General features: G+C 35.7%; 1 protein-coding gene across 9 annotated transcripts in view; it reads left to right on the top strand.

Moving 5' to 3' along the window:
• Window positions 1-17,169, top strand: part of SLC4A4 (solute carrier family 4 member 4) — a 357,503-nt gene extending 340,334 nt beyond the window's left edge. For 8 of the 9 annotated variants that reach the window (XM_039845398.1, XM_039845397.1, XM_039845399.1 and 5 more), the window contains 5 exons: window positions 1,392-1,565; window positions 6,698-6,859; window positions 10,184-10,280; window positions 12,656-12,735; window positions 13,469-17,169. In XM_039845398.1, coding sequence (XP_039701332.1) covers window positions 1,392-1,565; window positions 6,698-6,859; window positions 10,184-10,280; window positions 12,656-12,699 — 477 coding nt within the window. In that variant the 3' untranslated portion in view covers window positions 12,700-12,735; window positions 13,469-17,169. The remainder of the gene's footprint in view (window positions 1-1,391; window positions 1,566-6,697; window positions 6,860-10,183; window positions 10,281-12,655; window positions 12,736-13,468) is intronic. The other variant, XM_039845403.1, reaches the window with a different exon arrangement.
• Window positions 17,170-26,667: the final 9,498 nt, after the last annotated feature.

Raw genomic sequence — 26,667 nt, forward strand, 5'->3', positions numbered from 1 at the left:
TCCTTGCTTTCATTTATTGAATTTAGATTAATTTGTTTTTAGAATCAGATAGAGCTAGGCAAGTGGCCAGACTCTCCAAAAGAGAAAAAGCTATTTTATTTTTCCTTATTTAGGTCCATTGAACAGAATTCTTCACCATTTGGATATTTGTTGCAAAACACAAGGTGGTTCTTCAGAGATAGGACTACATGAATATGAATGTGGGTTTATTAGTTCCCACAAAACTTTTGGGAAGATAAATATGTCAAAATGTTTCATTCGTACTTGGCATTCTAAATAGTCTTTATTCCTCTAAATGAAAAAAAATATGAAATTAACATGGCCTCCAAACTAATAGTTTTTATTTTTGTTTAGCTTTAATAGGTCAGTCTAGATAAAAAGTTTGATTTAATGTGTTCTAGGTGCTTAATTGATGGTTCAAGCTCAGTATATGTTTATTAAATTAAGTAAAAAAAATCAATTTCATAATGATGTGGGGGAAAATTCTTTGCTGAAGAGAAAGAGAGTAGATTTTTAAAATTTTGCAGCGCTGTTATCTCTATTATCTTTTCTCTTTTTCCTTTCTTTTCTCTTGATTCTTCCTCTTTTAGCCCTTTTGGCAAGATTTGTTTAGCAAGAAATTTCGTAACTCAATTTTTATGAACGGCAAAGACCTCACTAGTCAAAAATAGCCCTGGAGGAAGAAAGGAAACCCTTTAGATAGGAAATCACCTTACAGAAGATTGTCTGTGATAGTCTAGTTTACTTTTATACTTCTCCCTTCCCTCCAGAAAGCAAGCAAAGGTATTATTTCAGAGTTATTATTATATAATAATTCAATTCAACAACTATTTACTGAGCATCTTTCATTCGAAAGATCCTATGACTGGCACTTAAATATCACCTTATCATCTTCATTAATGTAAAATCAGCAGTTATTCTTTGAAGCACAGCACCTGGCACATATGTAATCAGCCGTCATTTTAATACTTGTTTGTACATGACAATGTGATAGCCTCTCCTAGATTCAAAATACCTAGTTGTTGACACTCTGAACCTCACTGTAATCTCTCCCGAGATTCAGATAGTATAAATAGAATGTAAGAGATGAGCATCTAGAATTTATATTTTCCTTTGTGACTTTATTCGACTTTATTCTTTGGTGGCCACTTTATCTCATATATCTGCATAACATTCTTGCAAGGTAACAATAAAAACTGGAAGACTCATACAATGTCTTACTGTGCTAGACTAAATTTCTGCATTGCCTGACCAGTGTCCTTTGAAAAAGATACTGCTTTCCCAAATTACAGAATATAGATCACTAGGGGATATTTAGGCATAATAGTAATGACTTTGTGTATCAGCTCTTGAAGTAATTTAGTTGTACTCTTTTCCCTTTTCTTCCCCAGTTCATGGATCGTCTGAAGCTGCTTCTGATGCCCCTAAAGCATCAGCCTGACTTTATCTACCTGCGCCATGTCCCCCTGCGCAGAGTCCACCTGTTCACTTTCTTGCAGGTGTTGTGTCTAGCCCTGCTCTGGATCCTCAAGTCAACTGTGGCTGCTATCATTTTTCCAGTCATGGTAAGGATTCCTTTAATTGAACCTAGCCATAAGATCACACGAATATCATGTGGTTAGCGTAATATAGAAGACACATGAGTGGTTCTAATTTTTTCCAGTTTTGACCAAGTCAGTTTGACTTGATCTGTTATAATTTTAGGTTCCTATGTCTGTGGTTGTCTACACTGGATCTTAGAGTCAAACTTAAGAGTTCAGATACCAGGTCTGGTTTGTGCTGGGTCGTGAACCTCCCTGAGCTGCCATTAAATTATCAGTGAGATGTGGATAGCATTGTTATTCTTATTCAGAGCATCAGTGATACATATCAAGTATATAGCACAATGCTTGGTGCATAGTAGACACCATGTACTTTAGTTATTTTTAAAATACTATTGTATAACAGTATGAATCTAAATAATAATGTATGCCACATTTCAGTCCAAATAGTACAGAAAAAAATGAGCATCTTATGAGAGGTCATTGGTGAATTAGAAGAAATGGAATGGGAAGTTTAGTTTTTGAAGTTCTTACTAGTTTGTATCATGCTAAGTGTAAGTCTGGGCTCTCTGTCCTTCCTGTGATATGATGAGAAGCAAGGTAAAATAACTAATATTCTACTCTGAATTACAAGTGAAAGAAAGAAAAAGGGAAATGCTAGCTCTGTATCTGACTTTATTATCGATTTTATACTTTACCATAGCTTTCCATTTCTTGCAAAAAAATACATATTCCTGTACTTGAAACAAGTCACAAGGCCAGCCTCATGTGTGCTCTGTCACCCACCTGGCTTTGGAAACAGAATTTTCATACACAAACTATATTTTATTTTTTATAAAAATCCTCTTAGCCAGGATTATTATTTTGTTTTATGGATATTTGTTGTTTATAATTGTTATAATTGTTTTTCCTCCAGGGAAGCAGAAAAGATGGTATAACATACTAGTGATATTTGTGGAGTCAGATATATATTTTTTTTCTTGATGATCCCTTATCTCTATCTCTCTCTCTTTTTTTTCTTAAACTCTATTAACTTACTGGAAAACACACTGGATGTGAGAAATGATTCCTATTTGTCTATTGGTATAATTTACCTATCTATTCATTTTGTTAAAGCAAGAAAAAACAAAGTTAGACCTGGATAAATTTGAAATATATTCAGTAAATCACTTATTGCTTGTGCTAAATAATAAAGAAATGTTTTATTTTTACCTTTATAAAGTATTTTTTAAAATTATTCTCCTCAAAGATAACTCGTTTTTTGTTTTTGTTTTTGTTTTTGTTTTTTTGGTGGTAAATTACATTTCCCATGCATTTCACTTGTGTAAAAGCTTGAATATCCTCAAGTAGAGTCATTTGAAAACACATGAGAAAAAACTACCTAAAACTGCTTTTTTTTAAACAGTATTTTTTATTTTTAAGTTATAGTTGGCATATAATATTATGTTAGTTTCAGATATACAGCACAGTGATTAGATATGTATATAACTCACAAAGCGATCACCCCAATAAATCTAATGCCCCTCTGACACTGTACATGGTTATTGCAATATTATTGGTTATATTCCTTATGCTATACTTTATATCTCCATGACTGTTTTGTAACTAAAATCTGTACTTCTCAATCCCTTCCCCCTTTTTCATCTACCCTCCCCAACTGCCCTCCCATTTGGTAACCCTCAAAATGTTCTGTGTATCTATGAATTTGTTTCTGTTTTTTCGTTTGTTTGTTTTGTTTTGTTCTTTAGATTCCACACAAATGTGCAATTATATGGGATTTGTCTTCTTCTATCTGACTTACTCCACTCAGCACACTACCTTCTAGGCTCATTGTGAAATATCTTTTTCTATACCTTAACTTTTAGTCTGTGTGTCTTTTAATCTGAAGTTAGTCTCTAGTAGGCAGCATATGTAAGAGTCTTGTTTTCTTATTCATTTAGCTACCCTATCTTTTGATTGGAGCATTTAATTCTTTTTCATTTGAAGTACTCATTGATAGATATGTAGTTATTGTCATTCCTTATTTAGATTTTTGATACATATTTTTTTCTTCTTAAAGAAGTCTCTCCAACAGTTTTTGTAATACTGGCTTGGTAGTGATGAAATTCTTTAGATTTTTCTTGTCTGGGAAGCTCTTTATCTGTCCTTTGATTCTAAACAACAGCTTTGCTGGGTAAAGTAATCTTAGTCCTAGGTTTTCTTTGTTTTGAATATTTCATCCCAGTTCTTTCTGGCTTGCAAGTTTCTGTTGAGAAATCAGCCGACAGTCTTATGGGTGCTCCCTTGTAGGTAACTAATTGCCTTTCTCTTGCTGCTTTTAAGATTCTCTTTTTGAATTTATTCTTTGTCATTTTAATTATAGTGTGTCTTGGCATAGGCTTCTTTGAGTTCATTTTGTTTGGGACTCATCTTCCTGGGTTTGTATGTCTACTTCCTTCATCAGGTTATGGAAGTTTTCTGTCATTATTTCTTCAAATAGGTTTTCAATTCCTTGCTCTGTTTCTTTTCCTTCTGGAACCCATATGATGTGAAAGTTGTTACATTTGATGTTGTCCCAGAGGTTCCTTAAACTATCTTCATTTTGGGGGGTTCTTTTTTTTATTGCAGTTCTGACTGGGTGTACCCCATCCTCTAAATTACTGATTCAATCTCCCATTTAATCCACTCTGTCTACTCCCTTTAATGTACTCTTCATCTCAGATATATTCTTCATTTCTGACTGATTCCTCATTATGTTTTCCATCTCCATTTTTATGATTTATATCTCTTTGTTAAAGTTCTCAGTGAGTTCATCTGCTGTTTCCCTAAGTTTCTTGAGCATCCTTATAACCTTTAAAACTCAGTGTTTGGTAGAGTGTTTATATCTATCTTGTTTAGTTCTTTTTCTGGAGCTTTGTTCCGTTCTTTCATGCGGGACATGCTTCTTTGTCTCTCCATTTTTGCTGCCTTCTTGTGTCTGTTTCTATGTATTAGGTAGGGCTTCTAAGTCTCCTGGTCTTAGTAGAGTAGCTTTATGTAGTTGGTGTGCCCACAGCACACCAACTACATAAAGCTACTGCCCAGAACACATTCTTGGCAGGAGGGGTCCAGCTGCAGGCCAAATTCAGCTATAGCCCGCTTACTTCTGAGGCTGCCTGGTAAGAGTCACCAAGCACCCCACACATGGCTGCCACACTTGCTGGACTTGTAGGTGCCTCAAGGGGCCAAGTCAGTAACCGAGGCCAGTTGCTACTAGTGCAGGGCTTGGGGCTGCTCAGCAAGAGGTACAGGACATACCAAGGTCAGATGGTGCTTCTTTGGGTATTATGAGCCTTTGAGAGATTTTATGCACGTTCACAGCAGGGGCCAAGACAGCCTGTTTGTATGGAATAAACTACTGGAAGCGGCTTGGGTGGGCCCACAAGTTGGGAGAGGCAGAGTCTCAGGGAATTTCCTGGGTAGAGCAACCTCTGTTATCCAGGTTGATGGTGACTCAGTTACAGCAGTGCCTGTGTCTGTAGGCAGGGAGTGGGGAGGGCTCAACAAAGAAACAATGGCTTCTGCTTGAACTTATATCCAGGAGAAAGCTGCCCCTCCAGCCCTTGCCCTAAAGCCCGACAGCTCAGTGCCTCCTTGTATGGCCCTGGAACACCTCGAGCAGCTGCCCTAGCACTACAGCTCAGAGTGAGCATGTCTGTCAGCAAATAAGGCTGGGCATGGGTCCTTTAAGAGGAATGTTTGTGACTTCTGCAGCCCTCTATTTCAGCCACAACCTCTGCTGGTTTTGTGACTTCTGCAGCCCTCTATTTCAGCCACAACCTGTGCTGGTTTTCACAGCCAGAAGTTGTGGGAACTTCTCTTCCCAGCATTGGAAACCTGGCCTGGGGAGCCTAATGTGTATCTGGGACCCCTCACCCCCCAGCTAGGGGAGGGGCCTCTAGAGCCAAGATAGGGCCTCTAGAGCCAAGATAGCCCTCCTGATCCTCGATCACTACAGGCAGTGGTGAGACTGGGCCATTTCGCATCTCCACCTCTCCTACCAGTTTGAGGTGACCTGTTCTTTTTGTCCCTAGTTGTAGGGCTTCTGTTCAGCCAGACCTCAGGCAACTCTGCATGCTGGTTGCTCTGTAGTTTTGTTTTGTGTGATCACTAGAGGAGGAGTGCATAGCCTGTACCTTCTACGCCATCTTCCTATAAAGTATATTTTATCTTTTGTGAGCTTTTATTTGAGCACAAAACAATCATGTAATATTGGTAGGGCAGATTTATTAATTTCTCTAGGAAATGAAGAAACTGACATCTAGAAAGCATATGGATAAAAGCAACTGTTTATTTGAGGCAGAGTCATAACTAGTATTTTAGTGCATACTAATTTTACTGTTGAGAAAAATGTACCTTTAATGTACCTTCAAAAATTACTCTTTAAGAGCAATTCAGAGAATGAAAGATACAGAGTTTAAGAATACTGATTTTAGAGGCAGACAGCTGGGTCCCTCTATACTTTTCCTTTTTCTGACTTTGTGATTTTGGGTGACATATTTATGTCTCTAAGCTTCAATTTCCTCAGCTATAAGATGGAGATCATAATATCTACTCTTTGGGTTTGTTGTGGGAATAAGTAAAAAAAAAAAAAATACTGTCTAGGAATTTAGTACAGTATCTGACACATGGTTAGTATTCAGTTAATGGCAGTGTTTGAAGTCATCCAGTAGATTAAATGGTCTATGCATACTTAGCCACTACCTCTTTATTAATACTTTAAAGATGTCTTAGTATATTGTATGTTACAAAGATTTTCAAAACCTTGTATAATCTTTTAATTTCAAATAATTAGATATCATATGCACACTGTTTTTTCCCCTTTAATTATTTAGTTACTTTATTAAGAATCTGACATGGAAGAAATGGTTTAAAAATTAATCCTTTCATATTGAGATTCTAAGTGAATATGATCATATGTTTCAGTGAACAAAAAAAAGTGAGTTTCAGTTAAGACTTTTATGAACCAAATTTCCCCATAAAGAAAATGTTTATAGTTCATATAAGCAAGATGAGTTCCATCATCCTTTAGCCTTATACAAAATAGGTTTCTATAGCCTTTGATAGGGCAGGATTTAGGTCATTATGACTTCATCAGACAAAGTTTCTTTCATACTTTTTAATAATTATCCTTCTAGATCTTGGCACTTGTAGCTGTCAGAAAAGGCATGGACTACCTCTTCTCCCAGCATGACCTCAGCTTCCTCGATGATGTCATTCCAGAAAAGGACAAGAAAAAGAAGGAAGATGAAAAGAAAAAGAAAAAGAAGAAAGGAAGTCTGGATAGTGACAATGACGATGTAAGAAACTCTCCAAAATTCCAAAGTAAAGCTAGTTAAAGAAACAAATGTGATTTATTATTTTTATCCCTTATGTGAGATGTATGGCTGAATTCCGAGAATGTTTCCCTGGCCATGTTGTATGTCAGTCTTCATGTTCCTTTGCCTTTTATTTTCTCTCTTCAGTTTTTTCTATTTTCTGAAAACCTTCTTTAACCATTAGTACACTAAAAATGATAAAATAGCTTCTAAAAACAAAACAAAACAAAAAGGCCACCACACCTAAAGAACAAGGATCTCCAATCTTATAGATAAAAAGGAAGTTCACTTAGTAATGCTATAAAGTGTATTTGATTTGCTATTGATAATCCAAGATTTAAATTTGAGATAACTCAGATTAGTGTAATGATAAACCTATTGTGGACAAGCACTGGTGACTTTACCTCCTATGATCTATGTGTCCTTTGAGGAGACTCTCAACCAATGTTCTCTGCTATTGTACTTATCTTCGAATTGAGCTTTGATGTGATTTAGGATTATTTCTCATTAAACCTTCATTGAAAAGGAAAGGAAATTGGTTTGGGGCTCTTTTTATATGTAGTTATCAGTCTCATAGTCTAAATGGTCCTCCTGCAATTGCGCGAGTAAGTTGAGCAATGAAATTATTGCCCTTTTTTTTTTCTTTAGGAGACCATATCACAGAAATACAGGTACTCCAGTAGGTGTCTGTGATGAGTGCTAGAAGAAAAGCTCAGATTTGTTTAACATACACATACAGACTCATACATGCACACACACACAAATTGTCCCAGGAGACTTTTGAAAGGACTACCGTAGTGACATTTTCTATCTGAAGACTTGTTCTGGATTTTTTAACAGCGCAACATCACCGTTATAATTGTATTCCTGGTATCCCATTCTAAGATAGGAGTGTAGTTAATTTTTGATGTCTACTCTGTACTTTATCATTTTGACTGATTATGCATTCTGGTCCTTAATTGCCATAACAGTTCTGTATAGTATATATTTTTTGTTCCTATTTTACTGATAAGGACATTTAGACTGAGTAATGTTAAGTCATTTTTCTAAGTTTACACAGCCACAGTGACAAAACTAACACTAATCCAGACCTGTCTGGTTATTTCCAATTGTTCAGGCTGTCTGATCGTATTCTATTTAGAGAACTTAAAAATAGTACAGTGAAGGAAGGCAATGGACAAAATTGGATTTCAGATAAATTGATCCAATAAGAAAAGGCTAAATATACAAGACACATTTAGCTATAGAGAAAAAGAGTCTGAGGGAGTTTTTATTACTGTCCTTATTCATCTTCAGTGAGAACAGGTATATACCTTTTCTGTTTCCAATGATGATTAAAAAAAAGAGAGAGAATGCATTTAAACTGCAACACAGATTAAGATTCAGTATTAAAAAGAATGATGTTTTTACACATTGAATAGATATCAAAATTTGAAATAAATTTTTAGACCACCTAAAACAAACAAAAAAAAGAATTGCCTGAAATACTGAAATAATTAAAGCAGTATTTCATCTTGAATTTTCAGAACAAGTACCTCAGTTTATGTATCTGGACGCCAAACTTAAAATTCATTACATCATGAACATATGAAGTAATGTTATAGAATCCTCTTCTCTAATGGTTTTTAGAAATAAAATATTAACTTTGGAAAGTGTTTTAAATTTAGTGCTCTCTTATGTCAAAAGTTGGAACAAATGAGCTCCTAAGAAGTTTCCAATTCTTAGATTTGATTTTCAACAAATTATATTTTATTTAAACAATTTTTTTACTAATAATTACAATTTTCAGCTCCATGTTCCCAACAGATTTCTTGAAGATAATGTGTGATACTTGTTTCTTTTCCTCTTTCTCTTCTTCTCTGCACCCTCACCAAAACAAACAAGTTTATATATTTGTCCTAGACAGTGAATACAAGCAGGCAAATTAGAGTACATCTGTATACTAAGTTCATTATTTGGGGCCTCCACATTTGGAGGATGGCTCCCCCACTGTTCACCTGATAATCGTGGGTCGTGGCGTCCATGGATATAGGAAGCACCACGGAGTCATGAGAATTATAGCTCTAATGTTTGTGAGTAGAAGTAGTGAAAATTATGACTTGCCAACATTTTGAGTCACTCCATCATTTTTGAACCTGCCTGGTAGGCAATGATTAAGGATTGGCTGCCAGCTTGTTTATCTATAAATGCTATTATTTGGGGAAATGTTCGAAATACTGTAATAAAACCTGTTCCTCTTGACATTCTCATAAAAGTAGATGCATTTTCTTTTTTTTTTTGTCAATTTTAATGCAATATCTTAGTCCTTTAAAATAATATGTGGCTCATTATCCTCTCTAGATTCATCATGAAAGAATTTTCAATGTGTGTAGTATGTTAAGCTTTATGTTAAGATTTATTTTTTCCTTATATTTTTTGCCTCTTAGTTCCCGTTGTTTTTCTTTCAACTGAAAGCTATCTCTTGGTACTTTCAGTTAAAAGATGAATTTGATCTTTTTAATCCAAACATAGACTTGCCTTCAATATAATGAATTCTAAAAAAAAGTAAAGTGGTAATCCTGTGGAAATCTGTTATAGGTTGGCTTAGATGGCCTCATGATTAGCTGCCTGGTTTTATCATTTTATTCTGGTTATGCTTCTTTGCTTATCTGACCACCATAGGCACCTTCCTTTTAATTTGAATTTCTCATGTTTTGCTAAGTTTTCAAATATCTTTGGTACAAACAAATGGAAATCGATCTTTAACTATGAAATAGTTCTGATAGAGTATTAGTGTAAAGGAGGGAAGTTTATTTTCAATTATATGTAGAGGGCTCCCAGATAGTGGATGTTAGAGTCTTCTACCTGTTTTGGAAGGAAAGCTGAGTCATCATTTTGCTGGAGATGGAATCAGAAAGCATAAACAAAACAAAAATTTCAAGACCATTTTATAGTTTAGGTAATTTCCTAATTTTTATCTTTCATATTGAAACTATTTACTTTACACATGCAACAAACCCATAAATATTTGCTGATTGGGGATCCAGCTTATGGAAAGTTTTGCAATTATTACAATTTGTAATCATCTCCACTTGGTGTGGTTCTAGTTTTAAATGAGTCAGTCTCATTAACTCAGAAGAGAAGAAAACAAATATTAGGGGGAAAGATGGTGTAGATTTTGGAAAGTTAGCGAAGTAGAAATGATGATATATAAGGATTTTCTCAGTACAATGTAAATGATAATATGATAGGTTTAATCAACACTGGAAGAAAGGAAGGACTGTATAGTAAAAACTTTCTAAAAACTGTTGTAAATTTCTTTCACAGTCCGACTGCCCATACTCAGAAAAAGTTCCAAGTATTAAAATTCCAATGGACATCATGGAACAGCAACCTTTCCTAAGTGATAGCAAACCTTCTGACAGTGAGTAGAACTAACCTCTGCTTGCTTGCTTGAATATGATTTGCACTTGCGGAGAAAAAACTTTACAACTATTATTTACATTAACTTTTTCTCTATTTTTTTTTTCTATGTGGAGAGTTACACTTAATTATTATAAAACTTTATTTTTATATTCCCTAAGCTTCCCTTATTTTCCTTTTATCCATAACCTTTTAAGTTTTTTTTTTGGTAGTCCTTTCTCTGATCTAAATTATCACCAGTTTCTTTCAGTTGCTAAGCTTGTAACCATGTTTTTAATTGGTTTTCCTTTTTTTTTTTTGCTGGTATTAAGAATTGCGGCTTATAGTGCTACATCACTGTCTGTTACTGTTTGTCTTCCTTAGGCTTCAACCAATGAGCAAATTAGCTCAAAAGAGAAATTGCAACCTGGGTCTCTCAATCAATGAACCAATTGTTAATATTGAGAATTCGGAATCATTTGTTATTTTCAATTTAATTGGCAATCATAAAATATTAACTCAACTTGTTAGGTATAATTTATAAGATATGTACATTTTCTTCCTAATTTCTTAATTACCCCCTCTGCTGTTTCAAAATCACCTTTGTAACTGTACTGTTTTTTTTTTCTGGGATAACATAGCCTAGTGGCCAAGGTATGATGATTTCTGTCAAGTCACTTTTGTTGTTGTTGTATTTGATTTAACAGACCACTTGAAAAGGGGGAAAACCTCTGTAGTAACATTAGTGAATCTACCTCATTTTTCCAACAGCAAGTAGTAATTGCCTCTAAACTACTTTCATATTGAGTTCTCATTTAAAGAAAATATATCTTTTTAGGTCCAAATGTACTTCAAAGTCTGCTGATCTATTAAAAGAAAAAAGTCTACTGGTCTATTATTGAGACACTTTTATCGCTATTTGACAATGCCATTTCAACTTCAATAACAGGTTACCAAGAAAAGTTTGAAATGAATGACTATTTATGAAAAATAAGTATGGCAGTTATTTATTGCTGTGTAACAAATTACTATAAAATTTAGTAGCTTAAAACAACAAACATAATTTCTCACACAGTTCCTGACATTTAGAAATAGGAGCCTCTGATTTTGGTGGTTCGAGCTCTAGGTCTCTTATGAGATTGCAGTCAAACTCTCAGCTGGGGCTGAGTCTGATGTTAACTGTCACTGCGGCTCTGCATCCAGGCTCACTCACGAGGCATTTGGCAGGAGGTTTCAGTTCCTTGGCCTGTGGGCATCTTCATAAGGTTGCCCATGCATAATATGGCTTCTCCTAGAGCCAATAATAATGGATAGTGAAACCGAGATGGAAATTGCAATCTTTCATAACTGAATCTCAGGCATGGCATACCATCCCTTCTGCCATATTCTTTTGGTCATACAAACCAATCCTGGTACAATGTAGAAAGGAATTACATAAGGACATGAATACCAAGTGGCAGGGAGCACTGAGGACCATCTTAGAGGCTGGGTGCTACACTAGGTTTAAGGAATTAAAACACTCTCACCTTTAGTGTCCAATCAGTATGTAAACTATTGTTTATAGCAGGCTTATTTCTTCTTGGTCCTTTCAGTGGGATTTAATTTTTCCTTTTGAATTCAAGTTCCCCAAACCATTTCTGGGTTCATTTTCATCTCTATAGCATTAATAGCAAATGGGTACTGTGAAGACAGCCCAGCATGTATGTCGTTCATCGACATCATAAGCTGGTGGAGCCCTTCTAAGTACAGTTTAAAGGCTGTTTTGTTTTATTTTGTTTTTGTGTTATTTTGTTTAAATCACCGGCTAGAATTTGAGGCTCCTGGAAAAAGTTTATGGCCACTAGATTATTTAGTGCTAGTATTCTTCATTCTTCATTAAGTAAATTCAAAAATTTACTTAAGCAAAAATTTCATTCTGACATCTTTTCTAATTACATATTAATCTTTTATAATCCATGAAAGAACAAAATTGATAGTAGAGTTGCAGTGAAAATAAGTTCCTTGAAATCTTTTTGTTTCCCCATGTATAATAGCAGGGCAAAACTGTGAATGCTGAAGATGGAAGGTAATCCAAGGGCTAACCTTAAACATTAAATAGATGCCATCACCTTCTAAAAGTGATTCACCTTCTATCCCCTCACGGAAGAGAACAACAATGGTTTTTTTTTCCCAGAAAACCTAGAGTAAAGGAAACCAAGTGATTTGGGCTTCATCACACTACTTAGATTCTTAGCTTGATACAAAGTTTATTGAAACTGCCTATGCTTACCTGTCCTACTGTTTCCAATTGTGAACGATACATCATTTTTGTGAAGATTTTTATTTTCACTCTAATTTTATACATTACCAAACGCTACTTTTCATGATTTAAAAAGGGTTGTTTTTTTTTCTCCCTAGGAGAAAGATCACCAACATTCCTTGAACGCCACACATCTTGCTGATAAAATTTCTTTCCTTCAGTCACTCGGTATGCCAAGGTAAAAGATGGCCCAGTTCTACGCTGTTCTGTGGGATGATTGCCCCACAGAGATGTAGTCAGTGGTGGGTTATTGGCAGAACACCTTGTTCTCCTCCTCTCTACAATTCATCCTAAATAAGTTACCCAACCACCAAACCTTGTTCCAGTTTTCACTGGTAGAAAACCTAAGAGAACTAATCTACTTACTCTTAGAAATATTGTAACCTTTCAATATCATTAAGGTAAAGCCCAGGAGCAATGTCAGCTTTTATCATTTAAGTATCATCTATGATTTACGGGGTAACTGCATTTCCTGGCAGCTGTCCTCCAGGAGTTTCCTTCCTTCCTTTCCTGTCCTTTCCTTTCCTTCCTGAAAGCTCTGAGAGATTCCAGATCCTACTTGATTTTCAAGAGTGAAATCTCTGAATATTTTCTTTATGTAAATCTTTTTGTCCTTTAATTTCTAACAGTATCATCCACCTGGCAGTCTGCCTTCTTCTTCTTCTTCTTCTTCTTTTTTTTTTTTTATCTATGTATGCTAGTTAATGAAAATTTTACTTAAATACCTTGACTCTATTGGTACCTTCATCCCATTTAAAAATGTTTGTTTTTAATACAGAAGGAGGAGGTAAATTTTCAAAGAGAACAAAGGACACATTTGGCTTCTGTACAATGCATAAATATTAGCTAAATGATAAAGGAAATCTGATTTACTTACTATTTCTTTTCTTCTCTTTTTGTTTTTTCTCTAGGCCTCCTAGAACTCCAGTAAAAGTTGTGCCTCAAATTAGAATAGAACTTGAGCCTGAAGACAATGATTATTTCTGGAGGAGCAAGGGAACAGAAACTACATTGTAACCTGTTTGTCTTTCTTAAAAATAACAGTTTTTATTGTTAATGTTTTTGTTTTTTTCTGATCGTTTATTTTCTAATTTTTGTTTTGGTTTAGTTATTGACCATTGGCCTAATAATACAACGCTCTCTCTGCTTCTCTCTTGCATAGGTAAAATTAAGACAATAGTGTACCATTCCTTGAAAACAACATCTGAAGGATCCCCTTTTTGTTCTTATACTTTCAGATGTGTCCTCTGACAACCAAATTCCTCTGTCACTCAAGATACACACAGACCCTGCCATTTTCCTTTATTAAGCAGGAGTCAAAGGTATTAAGGAATTTATAACACCTTTTATTCAAATATTGAAGGAACTTACAACTTAAGCTTTGGAGCTGTGCTAGTTGGCTTGTCTTTCTGTCTGGTAGAACAAACCTTGACCTCCAGACAAAGTCTCTTCTCGCTTATAGAGCTCTCCAGGACTGGAAAAGTGCTGCTATTCTAATGCTCTTGCTTGTAAACCCTAATCCTAGAGTTATCAAAAGAAGAAAAACTAGAGGTACTTTACTCCCTGTAGAGAAACTATTGCCATCATTGTAGCAAGTGCTGGAATGTCCCTTTTTCCTATGCAACTTTTTTTTAACCCTTAATGAACTTATCTGTTGAGTACATTTGAAGAATATTTTTCTTCCTAGATTTTGTTGTTTAAATTATGGGGCCTAACCTGCAACTTATTTTTTTGTCAATTTTTTAAACTTTTTTTTAATTACTGTAAAGAAAATGAATTTTTTCCTGCAGCAGGAAACATAGTTGTGAGTAGTTCTACCTCTTATTTGTAGCTGCCAGGCTTTCTGTAAAAATTGTATTGTATATAATGTGATTTTTACATGCACAAACACACATACATACATACAAGTACACAATCTCTAGGGTAAGCCAGAGGGCTGGATCAGATGAAAAACACCATGTTTCTAAGCATCCATTTTTCCCTTTCTTTAAAAGAAATTTATCTGTTCTATGAAAAAGATGGGAGGAGAAGGGAGAAGAAGCTCCTATGTAATGAGAATGACTGATGTTTTGATAATAGTAGGATCCTGGCACAGATGCTGATTGTATTACCATGTCGATGTCCTATACAGTATTGTTAGACATCTTTTTTTCATTTTGAAATATTTGTGTGTTGTGTATGTACTCTGTGTGTGGTTGATGCACAATGTGCAGAGTTAGAGACAGAGTGTTGGCAGGCGAAGGGCAAAGTTATCCAGCCTCTTATGTCAGTTTTTATAAAACCCAAACCACATATGAAAAATCTATCAGAGGGCCAAGAGAATTACCATTATGCAAATGAGGGTAAATATATTTTATTGCTCAGACATCAGTCACCATCACTGATACAATAACCCATATTTACAGTACAAAATCCACAGAAATATCCATAGGCCATTTATACATCCATAAAGTGTTTATGGGACTACAGATAGATCTGTAGAGGTATATGTGTATGCATTTTAACAATACTTACACATTTTTTACGATCGAAAGGAAATTATGCCTTGTGATAGGGATGTTTAGGATATATATGAATGTGTGTACTTCAAAGTACCATATTGAAAATTAGAAAAAAAATAGATCTTTATTAACGAAATTTAGCATGTTATTTAAATATAATGTTTTTAATAGGTTGCATTATATATTGTGAATCTTTTTAAAAACATTTAAATGTTGAATCTATATTTTGGGTTCATATAATGACATTTTGTGATATATCTTAACTAAAACAGATTGTTATAGGTCTAGAAGCAGGTTGAAACCACCTATTTTGGTTTCATAATGCACACACATTGACTCCTATTCATTCTTATATTAATTAAATTATAATTCTGTCCTCTTGAAGTTCGATTATAAAAAATTTATTATCCTGAATTAGCTGTTATTTTTATAGTATCTGATAATTTTAAAACTTTCAATTTCATGCAAATTAGATATAAGTGACGTGCAATTTTTTCATTTAAATGAAAGTGGCAAATTACATGCTATTGGTTTAAATCTCATGTGCCAAATTTTGGCATCACATTTTTATTTATAGCTATCCTTAAAATAATTATTCTATATTTTCTAGTTTTTCATTATCCTAATGTAAAACTATATCAGAAGGTTCTTCCCCCCTTTTTTAAAGTTTTCCCTTTTCTTTACTTATGGAAGTATCAATAAAATGTTTAAAAGCCACACATAATATGTTCAGCCTAACCTACATCTTGTTAAATTAATGACATTTTTGTTCACTTTTATACAATCTCTAGATATAATAATTTATTTTTCTGACAATGGATTTCCATCCTTTTCAAAGAACTAGTACAACCTAACTCCGTATTTCAGCCTTTGAGTAGATCTAAAAGCTATCTGCACCTCTATTTATGATCCATATTCTGTGATTGAAGGTTGATACTCATAATATGAATGCAGAGTAGTGCCTTACGTTTGCTAAAAAGAACTGTTATTATCAAAGCTTTTCAATATTTTGGAACCCAGAGAAATCTTTAAAAAATCATCACTTTCAGAGAAACAGCAGTAGTTACCAAATAAACAAAACTTGAGCCACCAAATTATCTGTATCTTAATTGAATTTACTCATTATCAAAGAACTAACTAGATTGGGTGGTTTTGCTTCTATGTAAACTGGACACACATAAAACACTGGTAAATTTTTACAAAGTGTTCTCTCTGATATAAATACAGAGAAAAAATATTTAAGTTGTTAGCAGTAAAGGACTAAGTGTACACTCAGAATTGTTAACCAGCAGTTGTGCGGTTGTACAGACTTGTTGTTAGAAGGAAAGATCTTTAGGCCAAGAGTTTGCCTTCTGGGAACATGAAAGTCTCTGGTTTTGCATTTGAAAATCTCTTGGAGGCACTGTTTTCCTCAATAAAAGTCACTTTTTTCTGCTATGTAAAACTAGGACTTGGAACCCTAATTATTTTGTGTGCCATAGACAGTAGCGTCCCTGACTCTTCTAGTCAAACAACTGAGTAGGGGTAGGGTGATGGAACTTTAAAAGAATAGGAAAAACATCCTCTCTAATCAGCCCCCTACCTCAAAGAATGGGGGAGGGGGAGTAAACGTCTGCCTTAAGTAATTCAGTTTGTGTATATTTTATGCACATGCACCAACACACACAGAGTAAATCTTTTATCAGCTGTATATTGGTGTTTAATACAGAGAAAGATTGTCTTCCAAGTTTTGGTTCCTTTTTTTTTTTTAACTGTGTTAAAGTACTTGAATTGTATTGACTGCTGACTATCTTTAAAAACAAAACAAAATCATTTGAGTTGTATTATAGAGGTTGACATTGTTCAGGGATGGGACAAAGCTTTCTTCAAGACTTTTCATACCACTTAATAATTTTGGTGCAAGAACATGAAATTTTCTTATTTTTTCCTTGATATCTTACATTTGCTCTTCACAGCATGAGCACGAAGCCTAGTGGCGCCAAGTAGCTGAACAAAATCAAATGATATTTTATGGCACTTGATTATCTGAAGGGCCTTGGGAGTTTTCAGATGATAATTTCATTGAACTTCATTGTAGCCTGAAATAAAGTTGTGTGATAAATGTGAACCAATCAAGTTGTGTTTTGACCAGATATTTGGATATGTCCTATTTCTTGGCTCATTTCTTTGTGTTCTGTGGGTACATATAAAAATCCTGAATTCTATTTCCTAGGCAAATATTGCAACTCAGGGCTAATGTCATCCAGTGAAACTTTTAGAGCCAGAAGTAACTTTGTCCCATTCCTACAATGTGAAAAGAGTGAATAGTTGCCTCTTTTTAGCCATTTTCATGGCTGGTACATATTCGTACACATTACTTTTCAGAATCAATACGCACTTTCAGATATTCTTATTTTTATTCTATTAAGTCTTTATTAACTTTGGAGAAACGATGCATCTTTTTATTTTAAATGAAGTAGATCAACATGGTGGAACAAAATAATAAAGAACAGAAAACGTTTCAATATATTACTAATAATTTTTTTCCAATATAAAACCTAAAATTCCTATAACATTATAGTATTTTACAGTTTTATGAAGCTTTCTATTGTGACTTTTATGGAATTAAGAGATGAAGAAGATGAGATATTTTAGCATTTATATTTTTCAAAATTAAATGTATACTTAAAATAAAGTAACTTTATGCATTTATGAGTGTCAAGCACTTCTGTTCAACTCTTCAAATAAATAAGTGCCTATTATTTTATTTCTTTGGGTACTGTGGGGAATACAAAGATGAGTAAGTTGGAGTCCCTGACACCAGATTGCTTTTAATCACCCCAGGCAGGAGAGTAAAATAAATGTCCAAATTATATAAAACAACACAGATTGTAAGAATTATTTATTTGAGTATGAATGAAATGCTATCATTCAAGGGTTCAAAGCTAGAAAAAAATATGTCCAACAAAGAGCAGTAGGATGGTTTTATTGAGAAAATAGTGTTATTCTGCTTATATAAAGTTAGTAAAATATAAAATGCCATTTTCTTGAATACATATATGTGTCTTGTTAACCTAAAAATAGAAGTCCAAAGCGAGATGCAACAAGCCTTTATACGAGATCCAAATGAACAGCTTTTTGGGAAGCACTGTTTCAGGCAGAAACCCAAATAATGTTCCAATTAGGAGGTGAAGACAAGGTATTTATGAGGAAGGGCAGGAGAACAATTATATGAATAGAAGGAAGGAATTGCTATAGGTGCAGATAAGATAACTTAGTGATGCTAATTCTAAAGAATGTCTTTTATTTTCAGTCTGGTAGTCATAATTTCTGTCTTCTTGTTATCATTGCAAATAGTTGTTTGGAGTACAATGATGCTTTAGGCCCAGTACAAAGGTTATTTTGCCCAGCTTTAACATTTCAAAGGTTTGAAGAGTAAGACATGTAAGGCAATTCCTTTGGGATGGCAGCTCCAACTCATTTTCAAGTCACTCTGTTTTTATTATTTTTCACATTTCCCCCTTTCGATTCAGATCTTTCTTGAAAGCATCATTGTTTAATCACCATAAAGCAATTCTGATCAGTTATTAAAAGCATTGTCGGTCCCTCATTGACAGGAAGGCTCATTCCTGGTATGTCATGTCCCACATAGGAGGGAATGTGGTTTTCTAGGATCTGTAGGCCACATTTGAGCAACAAGAACACCAGAACAGAGGAAGCCTTTACCGTTACATTCTTATAAGGGTGAATGTCTTCTGTAGTTTCTTGAAATTTCTCACATGAAGTCTCATAGCCCTTAGTGATCATCTCAAAATGTCAAGCAACCATTATTTGAGTTGTGACCTTATAACATCAAACTATGTAAGACAGTTTTATAGCAATGAAAATTTCTATAATAACAAAATATTGAGTCCAATGTGAAGAAGAAATCTGAACCAGGAGGCATTACCTGAGGGTAGCCAGCTGAAGATATCAGATAACCATGAGGTGTCAGCGGGCACTGTATTTAACCATTTGGCATTTGCCCAGATTTTATCTAGTTCCATCTCTATTTCACAAGAGGTGTTTTATCTAAGTACAACAAGAAGTATTACCAACAGAGCAAACCCCATTTTGTTCAGCTAGGGTATGGTCAAGAGCAATTTTATTATCTAACACAAGTAGCGCAAAGGAATTTAAAGAGTTTTCCTGGTTGGCTATTGCTTTGGCGGTAGCTCCAGCAATTTTCCCTAATGTTTTTGATAAATATCTAATTATGTAGTTATTTATCACAATGCCTACTCAAAGAAAAATTATCTTTTCAAATCTGGCACCTTCACTGGGGTTGACACCACCAGTCATTGAACATTCTTGACTCTGTGTACAACTAGTTGCATGTTTGATGTGTGAAGTAGATTTAAAGTTGATGTTCAATGCTGAGTTATTTTTGCAGGCAGAAATTAAGGTAAAAAGACAATAATAATTATTATAGTGAGTGTTTGGCCTCTCATATTATTTGTGAGATAGGAAGAAACTAAAAAAGGAAAAATGAAGGTATCGATTATACAGGCTTGGTCTAGAATCTTGGGTTAGTTGTCCACAACAAATGCTGTCTGCTTCACTTCCTAGTAATTTTTCATTTCAAATCCTCTGTTGCTACATTCGAATTATTAATAGCACCTGATATCGTCCTTTCCATCTTGGTCGTTAAGGGTCCTGAAGGTGTCTTTTTTACCAGCGTTGGGAGTTCTTGGGTTCCTTAAGATAGAAATCGAGAGGAAACCCCGGAAAATTCTCCAGACAAATTCTATTAAGTTTACGCTATAGTTATAGCAGTCAAACCTTGATCAACTGTGCATGTGGAACAGTGGTTTTGACATCTGCAAGAAAGTAAATGGTTAGAACGGAGATAAAATCAGCTACTTCTGAATTTTTCCATAAGGAGTGGTGGGGGAAGGGGTAGCATTTTGTGATCAGCTTATCCATGGTCTGCTTATCCGAAGTTCTTCCTGGCCCTCTGGAATTCCTTTGGCCCAGGCCCAAATCCCTATGCTGTCTCACCTTTTCTAGTATAGGTAATTGCCTGGTTGTAAATCCTTGTGTTTCATTTCTTTGTTTCCTTTAATTAATTGGATATCAAAAGCAGAGAAAGCTAAATGCATAGGTCAACCTGGTAGAGCTGCTGGGAACTCTATAAGCAAGGTACCATGCTGATTTTACCAAGGAAGCGTCCATAAGTCAATCTTTGAAGTATGTATACCATAACATAGAATTATTACTAAAGAGTTTTGTTGCCAGAAATCTCAGAGTTCTGGCAACCAGGTTCTTGTCTTATGCCATGAGAAAGAATTCAAGGGCAAGATGAATAGCAAGCAGGAAAGCACAAAGTTATTGAAGTGAAAGTACATACTCAAGAAGGGATTTTAGGCAGATAGAAATAGGGACAGAGACAGAGACAGACAGAAAGAGAAAGAAAGTTGTGCAAGGATATCTCGATTCTAGACTTTTGTTCTGCTTGGGGGCAGAGCTCAGAAACATGGCACTGATGTAGCCTTGTTGTCTCCTCCCAGTGGGCAGGGAGCTCAGTTTCCCACTCTTTCTTTCTTATGTGGTGTTTCAGGAACTGTCATGACGTCAGGTGCATAATGGGAGCTGCAGTATTTGCAGTGTGGATGAGATTATAATATTATAATTAGCTAAAGGTTATGCCTTAACCAAAGATGGTGTCTAAGCTGGAAAAGACTGGTTTTGGCTTATCTTTCCTTGCTGGAGCTAAACTAGGAGGAGGTCTAAAAAAAAAAAAATCCTGAGTCATATCCTGGAAGGGAAGGGGACCCTGAGCTATCTATCCTGCTTCAATTTCACATAAAAGTCTTTTTAACCCACCTGCATGTATTTATTTTACTTGTTCTCAATAATTATGTTTACCCACAAATTATGTTTTTACCCACAAAAACTTCATGAGATGTATAACCAAGTCAGCCATTATTCTGTTATTTTTGCTGAAAAATTTATAAGCCTAGGTAGAATAAAAGTATTATATACCTAATACTGATAACTTTAAAAATATGTCTGTTTTAACTAAACCAACAAACTTAAACTGGCTTTTATTTACTAAAGATTAAGCTGAAATCACATGAACTTGAAAAACATTAGTTTCTATATTTCTGAGAATTTTAGAAAAGTCCTTAATTTATATAAGCATTTATTTGTTTTAAGCCGATTCAGTCTGTTAAATTAATTCATGAACTTCTGGACATATGCATGACGTTATAATGATGGTATAATGAGGCTGAGGTGAAAAGATTGGAGTACTCCTTATACACAAGCATGCAAGCCTTTGTGGCTGGCCTAAACTGGTTATTATACATCCTTGTACTCCAAGATGTAGGGGTATTGTTATTTAAAAAATGATTTTTTTTTCTGGGAGGTCTTAGTGGAGGCCTTTTGGGTTGGGATGTCAGTGTTGTCATTCCTATGGTTACAGAGGTGGGCCTTCACTCCTGTCACTCATGGCTACCTAACTACCTAACAGCAGGATCTATTAATCTCATAGCCACTCAAACTAATAAGCCTTTTATGGCTCAACCAAAGACAAAGATCAAGATCCAGAAAATTCATTCCTAGAGTAGTCTAAGACAGTAAAAATTCCTCATTGCTGCAGATGGTAAAGCAACGAAGACTGAGACACCAAAGGCCTCTTCTGTTCTAGGACCCATCATAACAAACTCCCCTGAGAGCTGGCACAATTGGATAAAACAGTGAAAAGATGTCAGTTGATTAGCTACAGCTGACCAGTCTCTAGCCCAAGGTAAATTCCTATGTTTCTGTTCTAGTGGGTACAGCTGCCTGGAATCCTCAGTCATGTCCCTAGGTAAGTGTACCTTACATTTTCTCTGGAAACCAGAGAAAATGTTTTTGCCGGTCACAAGCTCTCGGGACATAGAACAAGATGAAAGGAAAAATCTCATTCAGTTTTTGTATAAGGACTCATAGCAAATTTTGTCTAACAGATGCTAGTCTGAAGAAATCCATAAACTCGTCAGTGTGCAGAGGGCTGGCCTGGAAAACGGGTTTATAGGGTTGATGCCTGTGTCCTCTCCTATGAAACCTCTTTCTTATGACAACAATACGACTGAAATGAGTAAAGAAAACAGAGGAGCACAAACAAAATGAGTATTCACCCAGCATGGAAGAATCCCCCAGGGCACTTCCCACCCTCCCATCCTCCCACCGCTCACCAGGGGGGCGGGGGTGGGGTGGAGACTCTCTCACATGGTTGAAAGCTCAATTTTCACACCTCTTGGGAAACCTTCCACAGGTGAAGAAAGTCTCCTTTTGAGGAGAGATAATCCCTCATGGGGTAGCAAACCGAGTGGCTCACCTCCCAGAAAGCCTACAGGTGAAAGAGTTTTTTTCTGAGGAAAAACCCTCATGCAGCAGCTGCTCCTGTGGCAGAAGCTGTACTCGGACAACCCTCCCCAAGGCAATTGCAGCCCCCCACCCTGAGAGAAAAATCTCTCCCAGTTTCACATAAAGGCACCAACCTTAACCAGAAGGAGGGAGGTCTGAACCCCAGGAGAGCTTCGTGGTCAGGAGGCGCGAAAGCGGTGAGTGTGAAGAGGTTCTGTAAGTACTGTACCTGCTTCCAGGGGATATCCGTCCATAGAGGTGAGTTTGCTTTGGATTCTGACAGTAGATATGTGAAAATAAAAATAAAAGGTCAAAGTGGGAGGCAACAAGTGTTTATTTGAGATCCAAAAGAATAGCTATTCAAGAAGCACTGATTCAGGAAGAAACCGAAATAACATACTGAGTGTGAAGTATTTATGAGAAAGGGGAGGAGAATAATTACATGAATAGAAGGAAGAAATTGCTATAGGTGCAGATAAGCTAACCCTGACTAATCCTAAAGAATGTATTTAATTTTTAGTTTGGTAATCACAATGTCTGCATTCCTGTTATCTTTGCAAACAGTCGTTTGGAATACAATGCTGCTTCAGGCCCAGTCCAAAGGTTATTTTGCCTAGCTTTAACATTCCAGGGATTTGAGGAGTAAGACATGCAAGGCAGTTCCTCTGAGATGATCTCTCCAACTCCATTTTGAAGTAGCTCTGTTTATATTCTTTTTCACAATATATATTGATGTATATAGTTATTCTCAAAGCAAAACAACTGCTAAGCATAAGCACTTATTAAAAAATGAGTATTCAAGGGGATTTGGGGGTGGGTGCAAAAGGTTAAGAGATTAAGTACTTATTAGCAATAACAAGATAGTCATGGGGATATAAAGTACAGCGTAGGGAGTGTAGTCAATAATATTGTAATAACTATGTATGGTGCCAGGTGGGTAGTAGACTTATCAGTGGGATCATGTCACAAGTTATATAAATGTCTAACCACTGTGCTGTACACCTAAAACTAATATAATATTGAATACCAACGATAATTGGAAAAAACTCAGAGATTACAAATTAAAAAACAATTATCAAATGAACAAAATCCTGGAATGATACACCACAGAAGATACATGACACACACTTCTTGCTGGGCCTATCCAGGCTTGCATATAATATTTATAATTCTCTATGTAATTTCAGGATACCCCTAAGTTATAATCAGAGACTGGTGGTGGTGGTGGAGAGGGGCAGGGGAGAGGACAAGCAAACAGAAGGAATGAGAAAGAACAATGGTAGCAGTAAAAAGTTACATTGAAAACAAAAAGATCATAAGGCAGGGACATTAGTCAAAACAATCTTCCAATCTGGAAACTTCGATAGAGGCAATTGCTCTAAGCATCCAACTGGTGGTGGTGGTGGTGGTGGTGATGATAATGAGGGTTAGCGGGTGGGTTTGGATTGAATCACTGAGTTGCAAGAAGCAACAGTAGATATACTCAAAATAGACCATAATGTGGGAGAATTCGATTAACTTTTCCACATACCAACAGAGAATTCATTAAATATTGTCATGCATAACAATGAGAGCTAAAAAATTAGGGTCAAATTCTATGCAGCATATTACGAAAAGGAAATGTACACTTTAGCATTTGTTCATTATGCTACAAGACCTACCTAACCTACCTGAGAAAGAGAAAGTAAATGCAGAAGCCTCTGAACTACCAAACCATCTGTCTCAAGGTCTGGACACCCGCCAGCTTGAGCACCATAGTTTGGAGAAGAGATCACATTCTCACTCAGAATCCATTTTATTCAAAATACTTCAATTTGTTAGTCTTGGCCATCTTTGGATTTCTCAAAACACAGATGAGAAACAACAGAAAAAAATTACAGATAGGAAAGCTTAGTCCTGGTCAGAAGAGAGAAGGTTTAACAAACTGTATAAAACATACTTTAAGAAGTTAAGAATCCAACTGTTTAGTACAGAGGCAAGGATACCACAACAGGTCTTAAAGATAAAATGTATTAACTTGATATTGATTGAAATATGTTGATTAAATGATTAAATTGATTTAATGTCTCAAAGGTAGTGACTATTACAGTTAAAGCTTAAAACGATGATATGGGGCCATCAGAATATATTAAAATATCTTCTGTTTTGTTCATTCATTTACTTTATAAGCATTGAATGGGGTAGTTGCTGGAGAACCAAAAATAAGACATGTTTCCTAAGTTCAAGTAACTTACAGGCAAGTAGGGAAGAAATACATGTAGACAAAGTAGTGAAAACAAACTTGGAAGTGCTGTGATAGAAGTATGTGTCAGGTACAGTGGAGGTCCATGCGAGAAAGTTATCAATTCCTTTTGAGAATAGGAAGCCAAATTGTCAGGAAAAGTTTCTAAGGCTATCTCTTAGGTTGAGTGAAAAAATGTTTGCCAGACAAGTGGTGTTTGAAGTGGAATTAAGAAAATGGATAAAGATCTTCCAAATCTGGGAGGTGTAAAACAAAATGGTGCAGGGGCAGAGAATTGTCATGTATTTGTTCAGTCATTCTTTCAATAATTATTGGACACCTAGTGTGTTTTTTTTTTTTTTTTTGACACAGCAGTGAAGAAATGGAGTAGCTTCTCAAATTGTTGGTTGCCAGAGGAGAGGGAGGTGGTGGGATGGGTGAAAAAGGTAAACGAGAATAAGAGGCACAGACCTCCAGTTATAAAATAAGTAAGTCATGGAGATGTAATGTATAGTACAAGGGAATATAGTCAATAGTGTAATAACTTTGCACAGTGACATAATCACTAGGTTTATAACAGTGATCACTTTGTAAGATATGTAAATATTGGATAACTATAATGTATAGCCTAAATGCCTATAATATTGTATGTCAACTATACTTTAATAAAAAAAATAATATATAGTTCCTGCCCTAATAAAATGGGTGATCTAGAAGTTATACAATGAAAAAATAAAAATTAGAAATAATAACAACAGAATAATGGATTATGATTAGTGCTATGAAGGAAGACTATGAGTAATATAAGAATAAAATGGACCTTATAAAAATTGGGTGGACAGGGAAGGCCTCCCTAGAAGAGAAAAGTTGAGACCAGAAGCATGTGTGGAGGAACCTGGATGGATAGTGAGGGGAAGATTGGCATAGGCAGAGGAAACAGCATTGAAGTGAAGGCAGAAAGGGCTGAAGGATAGAGCGTTAGTATTGAAGGTTCATGGAACCCAATGCCAGTGTATTGGGAATAACTGACTGAACACGCAGGGTGGTACAAGATTGTGGTCTGAGAGGAAAAGGCCTGAATGAGGCTTTTCAGAGATTAACACTTTCAGGAAACAAGGCCCAGGATGTGTCTTCAGGAGATAGTGGACCTCTCAGCTGTATTTGACACCATGGGTCCCTTCCTTCGGCTCACAGAATTTGGGCTTACATTAAAGGACAGTGGCACTCTATTAAGGGTTTTGAGAAGGGAAACAATTCATTATATTTTCTCAGAATGAGGACTAGATTGGAGCTGCTGAAGGCAACTCCATTGAAAACCACTGCAGTAATCCAAAAGAGGGAGGACAGTTGGACTGGTCCAGAAGTGGGTATTGCCAGGTGGGGGTATTGGATGGACAGTAGAGTTTCTGGATGCTTCAGTTTCTTGGATTTTCTCATAGTCCCTTCTTTGAACAATTAGGTATTAGTGTTTCTTAAGTACTTCCTTTCTCTCTTCTCCTTCTCAGGTGCTTTTGTGAGCTCCTCTTCTTCTTCTTATTAGTGTTAATATTAGTGTTAGTATTCTTCAAGATTCTGCCTGAGGCCTGATTCCTACTGTTTATGTTCTGTCAAGGCAATAAGACCCATTCCCCTGATGTCAAATAGCATCTACAAGCTAAGAACAAACCAAATCTGTATTTTCAGCCCAGATCTCTCTCCTGACTTACGTATGCAGTTGACTTCAGAATATTTAGACATAAATAACACATTATATCTGAGTTGAACTCAGCCACCTAGCCCACCAAAACACTCTCTCATGTTCCCTATGTTAACAAAAGATGTCATCAGCCACATAGTTGCTTAAATCAGAGGCCTGAATGTCGTTCTTAGTTCTCACCTCTTCCTCATTTCACTCATTGAATGGGTCACTGGTTCTATTCTACCTCCAAAGTAGATCTAAATAATTAACTTTTTATAAATATTTTAATCCAGATGTCCTTCACCCACTACCTGGATTACTGAACTAGATTCCATTTGG

This window comes from Pteropus medius, unplaced genomic scaffold, assembly GCF_902729225.1.
Source record: "Pteropus medius unplaced genomic scaffold, Ma_sr-lr_union100, whole genome shotgun sequence".
NCBI lineage: Eukaryota > Metazoa > Chordata > Mammalia > Chiroptera > Pteropodidae > Pteropus > Pteropus medius.